This window comes from Salmo salar, chromosome 09 (genome assembly GCF_965601325.2).
Source record: "Salmo salar chromosome 09, fSalSal1, whole genome shotgun sequence".
Lineage (NCBI taxonomy): Eukaryota > Metazoa > Chordata > Actinopteri > Salmoniformes > Salmonidae > Salmo > Salmo salar.
The window spans coordinates 78,872,901-78,886,228 of NC_138299.1; the positions used below are offsets into that span (position 1 = coordinate 78,872,901).

The 13,328-nt window shown below is 46.5% G+C and overlaps 1 protein-coding gene across 1 annotated transcript in view; it reads right to left on the minus strand.

The window, feature by feature from the left end:
* trpc7b (transient receptor potential cation channel, subfamily C, member 7b) overlaps positions 1 to 10,990 on the minus strand; it is a 58,327-nt gene extending 47,337 nt beyond the window's left edge. Inside the window, exon 1 of the mRNA XM_082955953.1 lies at positions 10,234 to 10,990. Coding sequence (XP_082812079.1) covers positions 10,234 to 10,986 — 753 coding nt within the window. The 5' untranslated portion in view covers positions 10,987 to 10,990. The remainder of the gene's footprint in view (positions 1 to 10,233) is intronic.
* Between the last annotated feature and the right edge of the window lie 2,338 nt (positions 10,991 to 13,328).

A 13,328-nucleotide genomic window follows, 5' to 3' on the forward strand; every position in this document is an offset into this window, starting at 1 on the left:
TTTTCCTTGGCTTGGGTTAATTTCCATCCTTCCCACAGCTGGCAGCACCCAAGTAAACATTCATTTGGAGTGCAGCTGCACATGACCCAATCATATTACCCATGGTCAATTTGGTTTGCATCTGATATCCATATGTGGGGATAGTAAGGGACCATCAGTAAATGACACAATGTACATGCAACAATATTTTAAAATGTCAATAGCTTCAAATTGAAATTTCAATGACTTAAAAACCTCTAACCAACTATAAACTGTAAAAATGAATCTACAATTATTGAAAGCATTTAATAAGATAACTAAAAGATGTGCAACATGAAAATATTGTTCCATTTACACTGTGCAATTTATTGATGATCCCTGACTAGCCCCATAGATACGCTATCCAAAGTATTACCAACTTTGCCACGGTCACTCATGGCTGGCTGAAACTAATTGGGGAAAAAAGTTGACTAGCTTCCTAGCTAGCCTAGGCTACTTCCAGAAACTAGACCTGGTTAGACTGTTTCTAAATGGGGGAGTGACTATTTGGGTTTCCGTTTTGGCATAGTGAAAGTACAAACACTTTCCACATTACAACGCACACACAAGAGACACGCACGTCAAAGCACACCTCCAAGACTCAAATCTTTCTCTCAGTCGCATTTCTTAATGAGGAAAATTGAAACCCAGGCTAAATCAGGAAGTTCAGCCCCCCCTTAAAGGAGCAGAAGATGAGGAGAAGCGAGAAATGAGTGGCAGAATGTTCCTGTAGAGGGAGTGAAGAGAGAGATGAGTGGTAGAATGTTCCTGTAGAGGGAGAGACGAGAGAGATGAGTGGTAGAATGTTCCTGTAGAGGGAGAGATGAGTGGTAGAATGTTCCTGTAGAGGGAGAGATGAGTGGTAGAATGTTCCTGTAGAGGGAGAGAAGAGAGAGATGAGTGGTAGAATGTTCCTGTAGAGGGAGAGAAGAGAGAGATGAGTGGTAGAATGTTCCTGTAGAGGGAGAGAAGAGTGGTAGAATGTTCCTGTAGAGGGAGAGAAGAGAGAGATGAGTGGTAGAATGTTCCTGTAGAGGGAGAGAAGAGAGAGATGAGTGGTAGAATGTTCCTGTAGAGGGAGAGATGAGTGGTAGAATGTTCCTGTAGAGGGAGAGAAGAGAGAGATGAGTGGTAGAATGTTCCTGTAGAGGGAGAGAAGAGAGAGATGAGTGGTAGAATGTTCCTGTAGAGGGAGAGAAGAGAGAGATGAGTGGTAGAATGTTCCTGTAGAGAGATGAGTGATAGAATGTTCCTGTAGAGGGAGAGATGAGTGGTAGAATGTTCCTGTAGAGGGAGAGAAGAGAGAGATGAGTGGTAGAATGTTCCTGTAGAGGGAGAGAAGAGAGAGATGAGTGGTAGAATGTTCCTGTAGAGGGAGAGACGAGAGAGATGAGTGGTAGAATGTTCCTGTAGAGGGAGAGAAGAGAGAGATGAGTGGTAGAATGTTCTTGTGCAGCTAGTGTTTGTATAATGACTTGATTAGCTGTTCGAAAACCAGGTGCTGCTCTGGAGCCAATTTCACAGCTTTCAGCTCTGACACCACACTCCCCCTCTCCTTCTCTCCCATCCCTTCATATTTTTCCATCTCTCTTTCACACACACATTTTTATTCATTTTCCAAACACTCCCTCTCCCTCTCTAAAACCTAAATGTCTCTTCCTGTATCTCTTCCTATCTCATTCTTATATTTCTCTGCCTCGTTCATCCATTCACCCATTGCTCCTTCTTTCATCCTTCCATACTCCCGCCTCCTTATGTGCTCCCTTGAACCCCACAGAGCTCTGCAGGCCAGTGCTTGAGGTCCCTCAGATATGCTAACACACACATAAACACTCATAAACAAACAACCACACACACACACACAAATTCAAGCTTGACACATGCACTCACTCTTATCAAATAGGTTAGTATTGTGGAGTAACTACTATGTTGGTGATCCATCCTCAGTGTTCTCCTATCACAGCCATTAAACACTGTAGCTATTTTAAAGTGACCATTGGCGTCATGGTGAAATCCCTGAGCAGTTTCCTTCCTCTCTGGCAACTGAGTTACGAAGGATGCCTGTATCTTTGTAGTGACTGGGTGTATTGTATTGATATAATTAATAACTTCACCATGCTCAAAAGGATATTCAACATCTGTTTTTTTATTTTTACCCTTCTACCAATAGGTGCCCTTCTTTGTGAAGCATTGGAAAACCTCCCTGGTCTTTGTGGTTGAATCTGTGTCTAAAATTCACTGCTCAACTGAGGGACCTTACAGATAATTGTATGTGGGGGGTACATAGATGAGGTAGTCATTCAAAAATCATGTTATACACTATTACTGCTCACAGAGTGAGTCCATGTGTCACGTTCTGACCAGTAAAGGGGTTATTTGTTATTGTAGTGTGGTCAGGACGTGGCAGGGGGGTATTTGTTTTATGTGGTTCGGGGTGTGTATTTATGTAGAGGGGTGTTTGGTTAGTGTTTTCCGGGGATTTTGGGCTATGTTCTATGTTAGTATATTTCTATGTTCTAGTCTTTGTAGTTTTCAATGTTTAGTTTATTGATTTGGCCTTCAATTGGAGGCAGCTGCTCCACGTTGCCTCTGATTGAAGGTCCTATATAGAGGGGTGTGTTTTGTTTGAGGTTTGTGGGAAGTTGTGATTGCATAGCTGCCTGTAATCCTGTTCGTACGTTTTCCTGTTTTGTTTTCTTGTTTTGTTTTCTTAAGTGTTCAAAATAAATATATAATGAGCACTCAACCCGCTGCGCTTTGGTCCACTTACTACGACGACCGTTACAGAACTTCCCACCACAAACGGACCAAGCAGCAGGGAAAGGAGCAGCAGGTGGACTTGGGAGGAGATATTAGCCGGAGAGGGACCATGGAGAGAGGCTGAAGAGGACCGGGAACGCTACAGGGGAACATGGCTGGCAAGGAAGCCGGAGAGGCAGCCCCAATAAAAAAATTTTGGGGGGGCACATTGGTAGTTTGGCTGGGCCAAGGGTGAGCCCTAAGCCAACTCCCTGTGCTTATTATGGGGAGTGTGTGGTGAAGAGAGCGCCGGTGTATGCGGAAGTGTGCATGATCTCGCCCATACGCACGCACAGTCCAGTGCGAGTGATCCCAGCCCCTCGCAAGTGCCGTGCTAGAGTAGGCATCCAGCCTGGAAGGAGGATGCCTGCGCAGCGCATCTGACCACCAGTGCGCCTCCTAGGCCCAGGCTATCCTACGCCTGCTCTACGCACGGCAACCATCAGGCCTCTGCACAGCCCAGTTCGCCCTGTGCCAGCACTCCGCTCGTACAGGGCTACTATGACCATCCAGCCCGGACGGGTTGTGCAGGAGGTGTGCTCCAGACCTCCAGTGCTTACCCATGGTCCAGTGTATCCTGTTCCCGCTCCACGCACTAGCCCTGAGGTGCGTGTTTCCAGTCTGGCACATCCAAAGCCAGCACCACGCACCAGGCTTCCAGTGCGTCAGCCAGCCCAGTCCAACTCGTCCTGTTCCTGCTCCTCGCACTAGCCTTGAGGTGCGTGTATCCAGTCTGGCATCTCCAGTACCAGCCCCACGCACCAGGCCTCCAGTGCGTCAGCCCAGTCCATCTCGTCCTGCTCCTCGCACTAGTCTTGGGGTGCGTGTCTCCAGTCTGGTACCTCCACTACCAGCCCCACGCATCAGGCTTTCAGTGCGCAGTCCCCGTCCAGAGCTTCCGAAGACAGTACCCCGTCCAGAGCTTCCGACGACAGTGCCCCGTCCAGAGCGTCCGGCGACAGTGCCCCGTCCAGAGCGTCCGGCGACAGTGCCCCGTCCAGAGCGTCCGGCGACAGTGCCCCGTCCAGAGCGTCCGGCGACAGTGCCCCGTCCAGAGCGTCCGGCGACAGTGCCCCGTCCAGAGCGTCCGGCGACAGTGCCCCGTCCAGAGCGTCCGGCGACAGTGCCCCGTCCAGAGCGTCCGGCGACAGTGCCCCGTCCAGAGCGTCCGGCGACAGTGCCCCGTCTAGAGACGGCCCACAGTCCGGAACCGAGTGAGACGGCCCACAGTCCGGAACCGAGTGAGACGGCCCACAGTCCGGAACCGAGTGAGACGGCCCACAGTCCGGAACAGAGTGAGACGGCCCACAGTCCGGAACCGAGTGAGACGGCCCACAGTCCGGAACCGAGTGAGACGGCCCACAGTCCGGAACCGAGTGAGACGGCACACAGTCCGGAATCAGTGCAGCGAGAGTCGCCCGACAGTCCGGAATCGGCGCAGCGAGAGTCGCTCTACAGTCCGGAATCATCGCAGCGAGAGTTGCCCGACAGTCCGGAATCGGCGCAGCCAGAGTCACCCTTCAGCCTGAGGTCTCCAGGAACGCACATCAGCCCGAGGTCTTCAGCGATGCGCCATAGCACAGAGACTTCGGGAGGGGTAACATTAAATATGTATTCAGCGGGGGTGGACAGGTTTGGTGCGGGACTTAGGCCAGAGCCTGAGCCACCTCCACAGTAGGAGGATTGGGGAGGGGGGGGGTGTAGCACGGGAACTGTCGGTGATGGCAGCCACCCTCCCTTCCCTCCCTTTAGTTTGGGGGGTTTATTTTGTGTGTATTTTGCTTTTGTGTGAGGTGCATCCGGGGTCTGCACCTTTTGGGGGGGGGGGGGGGGGTACTGTCACGTTCTGACCAGTAAAGGGGTTATTTGTTATTGTAGTTTGGTCAGGTCGTGGCAGGGGGGTATTTGTTTTGTGGTTCGGGGTGTGTGTTTATGTAGAGGGGTGTTTGGTTAGTGTTTTCCGGGGTTTTTGGGCTATGTTCTACGTTAGTATATTTCTGTGTTCTAGTCTAGTCTTTGTAGTTCTATGTTTAGTTTATTGTTTTGGCCTTCAATTGGAGGCAGCTGCTCCACGTTGCCTCTGATTGAAGGTCCTATATAGAGGGGTGTGTTTTGTTTGGGGTTTGTGGGAAGTTGTGATTGCATAGCTGTGTTTAGCCTGTAATCCTGTTCGTTCGTATGTTTTCTTGTTTTGTTTTCTTAAGTGTTCAAAATAAATATATAATGAGCACTCAACCCACTGCGCTTTGGTCCACTTACGACGACGACTGTTACACCATGCAACTCATTATGTGACTTGTTTTTTACTCCTGAATGTATTTAGGCTTGCCATTACAAAGGGGTTGAATACTTCTTAACCCAAGACATTTTCAGCTTCTCATTTTGTATTAATTTGCAAACTTTTCGAAAAACATAACTCCATTTTGACATTATGGGGTATTGTGTAGGCCAGTGACAAAACATTTCAATTTAATCCATTTTAAATTCAAACTGTAACACAACAAAATGTGGAAAAAGTGAAGGGGTGTTAATATTTTCTGAAGGTATGTATCTATGAACTCTGTGCTGCACACCACATCAAGCCATCTCTGAACTGTACTTTAAATAACTGCACTATACTGCATTGGCACTCTGTCCATCGCTCTGCATTTAGATATATGTACACTGATACTGTACATTTGTACATTCACTTTCTATCAACTGTATAATCCCCTGTATATCAACTGTATTGTCAACTGTATATCAACTGTATAATCCCCTGTATATCAACTGTATTGTCAACTGTATGTCAACTGTATAATCCACTGTAAATCAACTGTATAATCCACTGTATTTCAATTGTATAATCCACTTCATATCAACTGTATTATCCACTGTATATTTGTATATCACTCTACCTAATTGCATATAATTTTTGCATAGCCGCGGGAAGTACTTTGGGGGTGGGGGTGCAGCACCCTCAGCACCCTTACATCTCTACAGATATGAATGTATGTACATGTTTTGTAAACTCCTCTGTCTGTATTGTGTCTCTAAATGGTGTCTATCACTAGCAGCACCATATCACCAAGTAAAACTCTCACTATGTTGTCTATCACTAGCAGCACCATATCACCAAGTAAAACTCTCAGTATGTTGTCTGTCACTAGCAGCACCATATCACCAAGTAAAACTCTCAGTATGTTGTCTGTCACTAGCAGCACCATATCACCAAGTAAAACTCTCAGTATGTTGTCTATCACTAGCAGCACTATATCACCAAGTAAAACTCTCAGTATGTTGTCTGTCACTAGCAGCACCATATCACCAAGTAAAACTCTCACTATGTTGTCTATCACTAGCAGCACCATATCACCAAGTAAAACTCTCAGTATGTTGTCTATCACTAGCAGCACCATATCACCAAGTAAAACTATCAGTATGTGGAAATATAATTGTTGAATAAAGGTGATTCGGATTCTGATGAAGGGGAGGAGCCAGGTTAAAGAAGATTTTTAAGCCTTGAAACAATTGAAACATTGATCATGTCTGTGTGAATAAAGGTGATTCTGATTCATTGACACTGAGTGTGTGTATGCATGTGTGTGTGTCTGTCTGTCCTGTCCAGGGGCACTACAGGAGAGCGATTGACCTGTCTAGCCGGTCAGGGGACAGACAGCGCCAAACTAATGTAAAATGAATGTGGGATTTGTTACAAATTATCTGCATCATATTCACAGCATCAAAATGAACACACATCTAACATTATGACCCTAGTCTTATCTCTACCATAGACACAATGTCTGCTACAATCCCTATCCCTAACATTAGGACCACATTGTGTGTTGTCCCTATCACTTTAACCCACTTGGACAATACATGACACCGTGTCAACATCACCCGGGAAAACAGGGCTGATACTGCACATAACCACACAAACATTACAGAGGGCAATGACATCACTGGTGGCAACAACACGGCTGATACTGCACATAACCACACAAACATTACAGAGGGCAATGACATCACTGGTGGCAACAACACGGCTGATACTGCACATAACCACACAAACATTACAGAGGGCAATGACATCACTGGTGGCAACAACAGGGCTGATACTGCACATAACCACACAAACATTACAGAGGGCAATGACATCACTGGTGGCAACAACAGGGCTGATACTGCACATAACCACACAAACATTACAGAGGGCAATGACATCACTGGTGGCAACAACAGGGCTGATACTGCACATAACCACACAAACATTACAGAGGGCAATGACATCACTGGTGGCAACAACAGGGCTGATACTGCACATAACCACACAAACATTACAGAGGGCAATGACATCACTGGTGGCAACAACAGGGCTGATACTGCACATAACCACACAAACATTACAGAGGGCAATGACATCACTGGTGGCAACAACAGCAATGATAAAGCCCACTGGGACTTCACCTGTTAGATTAGTCATGTCCTTCCTTTCGTTGAGATAGAGGGTAGAGAGAGTTAGAGAGAGGGAAAGTTAGATTTAGATGGAGGATGAGAGGGAAGTTAGAGTGAGAGAGAAAGAGAGAGAGAGAGGAGGAGAGAGAGAGAGACGGGTTATAATGAATGTGTAATGAGAGAGATGGAGGGTAATAGAACTAAGTCCCTCAGGAGACTATTTCTCATTTACAGTTCTGGGAAGCAGACAGACAGACAGACAGCTCCAGTCACGACAAATGCCGACCCAAGCACCTGTCAGCGCTGCACCCTTCTCCTCACTTTACCTCACCCCCCAATGCCAAAATGTTCCCCTCTGCCTCCCCTCCCTCCCATAGCTTCCGGGCTTAAATCTTGTTACTGTCCTTGTGGCTGTATATCCCACACTGCAGCATGAAACTCAAGAACCAATTGTGTGCTGTTAACACGTTAACGTGTGTACAGTATGAGTGTATACAGTGCATTTGGAAAGTATTCAGACCCCTTGACTTTATCCACATTTTGTTATGTGACAGCCTTATTCTAAAATGGAGTAAAAATAACATTTCTTCATCGATCTACACATAATACCCCATAATGACAAAGTAAAAACAGGTTTTTAGAAAAAAATTATAATGAAATATCACATTTGCATAAGTATTCAGACCCTTTGGCAGCGATTACAGCCTCGAGTCTTCTTAGGTATGACACTACGAGCTTAGCACACCTGTATTTGGGGAGTTTCTCCCATTCTTCTATGCAGATCCTCTCAAGCTCTGTCAGGTTGGATGGGGAGCGTTGCTGCACAGCTATTTTCAGGTCTCTCCAGAGATGTTAGATTGGGTTCAAGTCCGAGATCTGGCTGGGCCATTCAAGAACATTCAGAGTCCCAAAGCCACTCCTGCATTGTCTTGGCTGTGTGCTTAGGGTCGTTGTCCTGTTGGAAGGTGAACCTTCGCCCCAGTCTAAGGCCAAGAGCGCTCTGGAGCAGGTTTTCATCAAGGATCTCTCTATACTTTTGCTCCGTTCATCTTTCTCTTGATCCTGACTAGTTTCCCAGTCCCTGCCGCTGAAAAACATCCCCACAGGATGATGCTGCCACCACCATGCTTCACCGTAGGGATGGTGCCTGGTTTCCTCCAGACGTGACTCTTGGTATTCAGGCCAAAGAGTTCCATCTTGGTTTCACCAGACCAGAGAATCTTGTTTCTCATAGTCTGAGAGTCCTTTAGGTGCCTTTTAGCAAACTCAAAGCAAGCTGTCATGTGCCTTTTACTGAGGAGTGGCTTCCGTCTTGCCACTCTACCATAGAGGCCTGGTTGGTGGAGTGCTGCAGAGATGGTTGTCCTTCTGGATGGTTCTCCCATCTCCACAGAGGAACTCTGGAGCTCTGTCAGAGCGACCATCGGGTTCTTGGTCACCCCCCTGACCAAGGTCCTTCTCCGTGGATTGCTCAGTTTGGCCGGGTGGCCAGCTCTAAGAAGAGTCTTGGTGGTTCTAAACTTCTTCCATTTAAGAATGATGGAGGCCACTGTGTTCTTGGGAACCTTCAATGCTGCAGAAATGTTTGGGTACCCTTCCTCAGATCTGTGCCTCGAGACAATCTTGTCTCGGAGCTCTACCGACAATTCCTTCAACCTCATGGCTTGGTTTTGGCTCTGACATGCACTGTCAACTGTGGGACCTTATATAGACAGGTGTGTGCCTTTCCAAATCATGTCCAATCAATTTAATTTCCCTGGGGGACTCCAATCAAGCTGTAGAAACATCTCAAGGATGATCAATGGAAACAGGATGCACCTGAGCTAAATTTTGAGTTTCACAGCAAAGGGTCTGAATACTTAAGTAAAGAAGATATTTCATTTTACATTTTTTATAATTTTGCAAACATTTCTAAAAACCTGTTTTCTCTTTGTCATTATGGGGTATTGTGTGTAGATTGATGAGGATTCTTTTTTTATCTAATCCATTTTAGAATAAGGATGTAACGTAACAAAATCTGGGAAAGTCAAGGGGTCTGAATACTTTCTGAATGGTTGCATGTGTGTGTAGAAGTAGTGAGTCAGAAAAGCAAACCAGCCTCAGTCCTGAGCCAAAGTTGCTAAGAATATCAATCATTACAGCAGAAAATTCCACTGGCAATATTCTCTCTCTCTCTCTCTCTCTCTCTCTCTCTCTCTCTCTCTCTCTCTCTCTCTCTCTCTCTCTCTCTCTCTCTCTCGCTCTCTCTCTCTCTCTCTCTCTCTCTCTCTCTCTCTCTCTCTCTCCCTCTCTCTCCCTCTGTCTCCCTCTCCATTGTGTCCCATCACCCACCAACCCCCTCTGTTACACTACTCTGTTCATCATATGCATAGTCACTTTAACCATATCTACATGTACATACTACCTCAATCAGCCCGACTAACCGGTGTCTGTATGTAGCCTCGCTACTTTTATAGCCTCGTTACTGTATATAGCCTGTCTTTTAACTGTTATTTTATTTCTTTACTTACCTATTGTTCACCTAATAACTTTTTTGCACTATTGGTTAGAGCCTGTAAGTAAGCATTTCACTGTAAGGTCTACACCTGTTGTATTCGGCGCACGTGACAAATACACTTTGATTTGATGTGTTCTGATCTCTCTCCTGAAACTCGGTCTCTATTGTGTGTGTTTTCTGTTTAGTGTGTGTGTGTGTGTGTGTGTGTGTTTCCGTGTGTGTGTTGTCTTTGTTTTGTGTTCCATTATCTCTCACCTTAAACTCAGTCTCTATGTTAGCCAGTCTGGCCTGTTAAACTCACCTTAAACTCAGTCTCTATGTTAGCCAGTCTGGCCTGTTAAACTCACCTTAAATTCAGTCTCTATGTTAGCCAGTCTGGCCTGTTAAACTCACCTTAAACTCAGTCTCTATGTTAGCCAGTCTGGCCTGTTAAACTCACCTTAAACTCAGTCTCTATGTTAGCCAGTCTGGCCTGTTAAACTCACCTTAAACTCAGTCTCTATGTTAGCCAGTCTGGCCAGTTCGTTGCTGAGCTCCAGCGAGGTGAATACAGGGTCCTCACTAGACAGGGACAGATAGGCAGCACTGGCCAGCCCTTTATAAGCGTTCATCCTGGAGCGCGAGTGGCTGAACGAGTCCCTCCTCTGCTTCTCTGTACACTCATTGCACTTACAGAAGTAATCATGAGGCCTCTCAATGCGGGCCCCCTTGGTGAGCAGGATATGTACAATTTCATACTCCTGACAGTGTGCTGCTAGGATGATAGGGGTGACGTCGTGAGAAAACCGAGTCCCGTCTTCGTCATAAGCGTAAAAATCATCATCCCGTAGCTCCTGTTCGAGGGGACTCTGGGTGAGCCGCAGCCCTTGGCTAAACGCCGGGTTCCCCAATATGGCTTCCACGATACGCACATACCCTTTAGATATAGCCAATAGGAGCCCGTCACCCACTCTGGCTAGCCCCTCCTTCTTTAACAGCAGCTCAGTCACTTCCAAGTGTTCATTTCCCACCGCCAGCTGCAATGCATTCTGGCCCATGTAGTCCACACAGTTGAAGTTAAGGGTCTTGGACTCCTCTAGCATCTTGCGGACCACTGGGATGTTGCCGTACTCGGCGGCGTCAAGGAAACCCTCTTCCTCGGGCGTCAGGGCCGAGCCACGCTCGTTAAACATGTAGGCGGGTCCTCGCACGGCTTGGCGACGCCCCTTCTCCCGCACTGTGGTGTGTCTCCGATGCATGGCTTCCACTCTAGAGAAGGGGGAGGAGGGAGGGAGGGCGAGAGAGAGAGAGAGAGATAGAAAAGGTTAAGCAAGGGGTATCCCTTTCCTGCAGTCAATGACCAAAAGCCTCATGGGTGGAATGTTATTCATATTTTTCACAATTTCATCATTATTAAAGTTGAGAGAGAGAGAGAGAGAGAGAGGAGAGAGAGAGAGAGAGAGAGAGAGAGAGAGAGAGAGAGAGAGAGAGAGAGAGAGAGAGAGAGAGAGAGAGAGAGAGGAGAGAGAGAGAGAGAGAGAGACTGCTGTCACCCACAGCACATGGCCGACAGCAGAACCTGGACCTGCTAGATCCTGGGCCAGATCAGGGCCCTGAGACAAAAGTAATGATTTTCCAGAGAAGATCCATATGTCAGGGAACTAGACCCATTACTAAGGTTTAAAAATAACCTCAACTGGACACCAAAATGAGGCAGTGAGGTAGAGATCCTGGACTTCCTGACAGGCCGCCCCCAGGTGGTAAGGTACGTTTTTTTAAACTGCATTGTTGGTTAGGGGCTCGTAAGTAAGCATTTCACTGTAAGGTCTACACCTGTTGTATTCAGCACATGTGACAACTAAAATTTGATTTGATTTGAATGGCCTCAGAGAGAAAGCACGCAGGGCATTCTACGCCATAAAAAAAAAAAAATCTAATTGAAATACCTATTAAAATTTGGCTAAAACATGTGTCATTAAATGTGTCGTTGAATTAATTCCACTTCATGGCAGCGAGGTGTGGGCTCCACATTCAAAACAAGATTTCACCCAATGGGACAAACACCCCATTAAAACCTGAAACCATTGAGGTCTGTAAGAGGTCTGTAAGATTCTCCTACATGTCAAGAGGAAAACTACAAACAACGCATGTAGAGCAGAAAAAGAGCTGAGCAAAGAAAAGTCCCTTCATCCAGCTGGTCCTGGGGCTGAGTTCACAAACCTCTTCTACTAACACACTGAAGCCTCAAGACCAGAACATCCAATCAATCAGAATAAACCAAATTACAACACAGTCAAAACAAAACTATTGGGAAACACAAGCACAAGCACAAAGCAAAATGCTTTGCAATCTGGCCCTAAATCAACAGTACACCGTAGCTAACTATTTGACCATGGTTACTGATTAAAACCTTAGAAAAACCTTGACTAAGTACAGGCTCAGTGAGCACAGCCTTGCTATAAAATATTATTTGTCACATGCGCTGAAATGCTTACTTACAAGCCCTTAACCAACAATACAGTTCAAGAAATAGAGTTAAGAAAAGATTTACTAAATTAACTAAAGTGAAAAAAATACAAAAAAAAATCTAAAAGTAACACAAGAAAATAACAATAATGAGAATATATACAGGGGGTACCGGTACCGAGTCAATGTGCGGAGGTACAGGTTAGTAGGGGCCATTTGTAAAGTGACTACGCATAGATAATAAACAGCGACTAGCAGCAGTGTAAAAACAAAGGGGGGGTTGGGGGTAGAAGCTGTTAAGGAGCCTTTTGGTCCTAGACGTGGCGCTCTGGTACTGCTTGCCGTGCGGTAGAAGAGAGAACTATGACTTATAGGTCCTGGATGTCAGGAAGCTTGGCCCCAGTGATGTACTGGTCCATACACACTACTCTCTGTACCGCCTTACGGTCAGATGCTGAGCAGTTGACATACCAGGTGGTGATGCAACCGGTCAGGATGCTCTCGATGGTGCAGCTGTTGAGCTTTTTGAGGATCTGCGGCCCATGCCAAATCTTTTCAGTCTCCTGAGGGGGAAAAGGTGTTGTCGTGCCCTCTTCACGACTGTCTTGGTGTGTTTGGACCATGATAGTCCGTTGGTGATGTGGACACCAAGGAACTTGAAACTCTCGACCTGCTCCACTTCAGCCCCGTCGATGTTAGTGGGGCCTGTCTGGCCCTCCTTTTCCTGTAGTCCAAGATCAGCTCCTTTGTCTTGATCACATTGAGGGAGAGGTTGTTATCCTGGCATCACACTGCCAGGTCTCTGAACTTCTTCCTATAGGCTGTCTTATCGTTGTCGGTGATCAGGCCTACCACTGTTGTGTTGTCAGCAAACTTAATGATGGTGTTGGTGTCGTGCTTGGCCACGCAGTCGTGGGTGAACAGGGAGTACAGGAGGGGACTAAGTGTGCACCCCTGAGGGGCCCCAGTGTTGAGGACAGTGTGGCAGATGTGTTGTTGCCTAAGTAGCAGAGGGATGTGTTTAGTCCCAGGGTCCTAACTTAGTGATGAGCTTTGTTGGCACTGTGGTGTTGAACACTGACTTGTAGTCAATGAACAGAATTCTCACTTAGGTGTTCCTTTTGTCCAGGTGGGA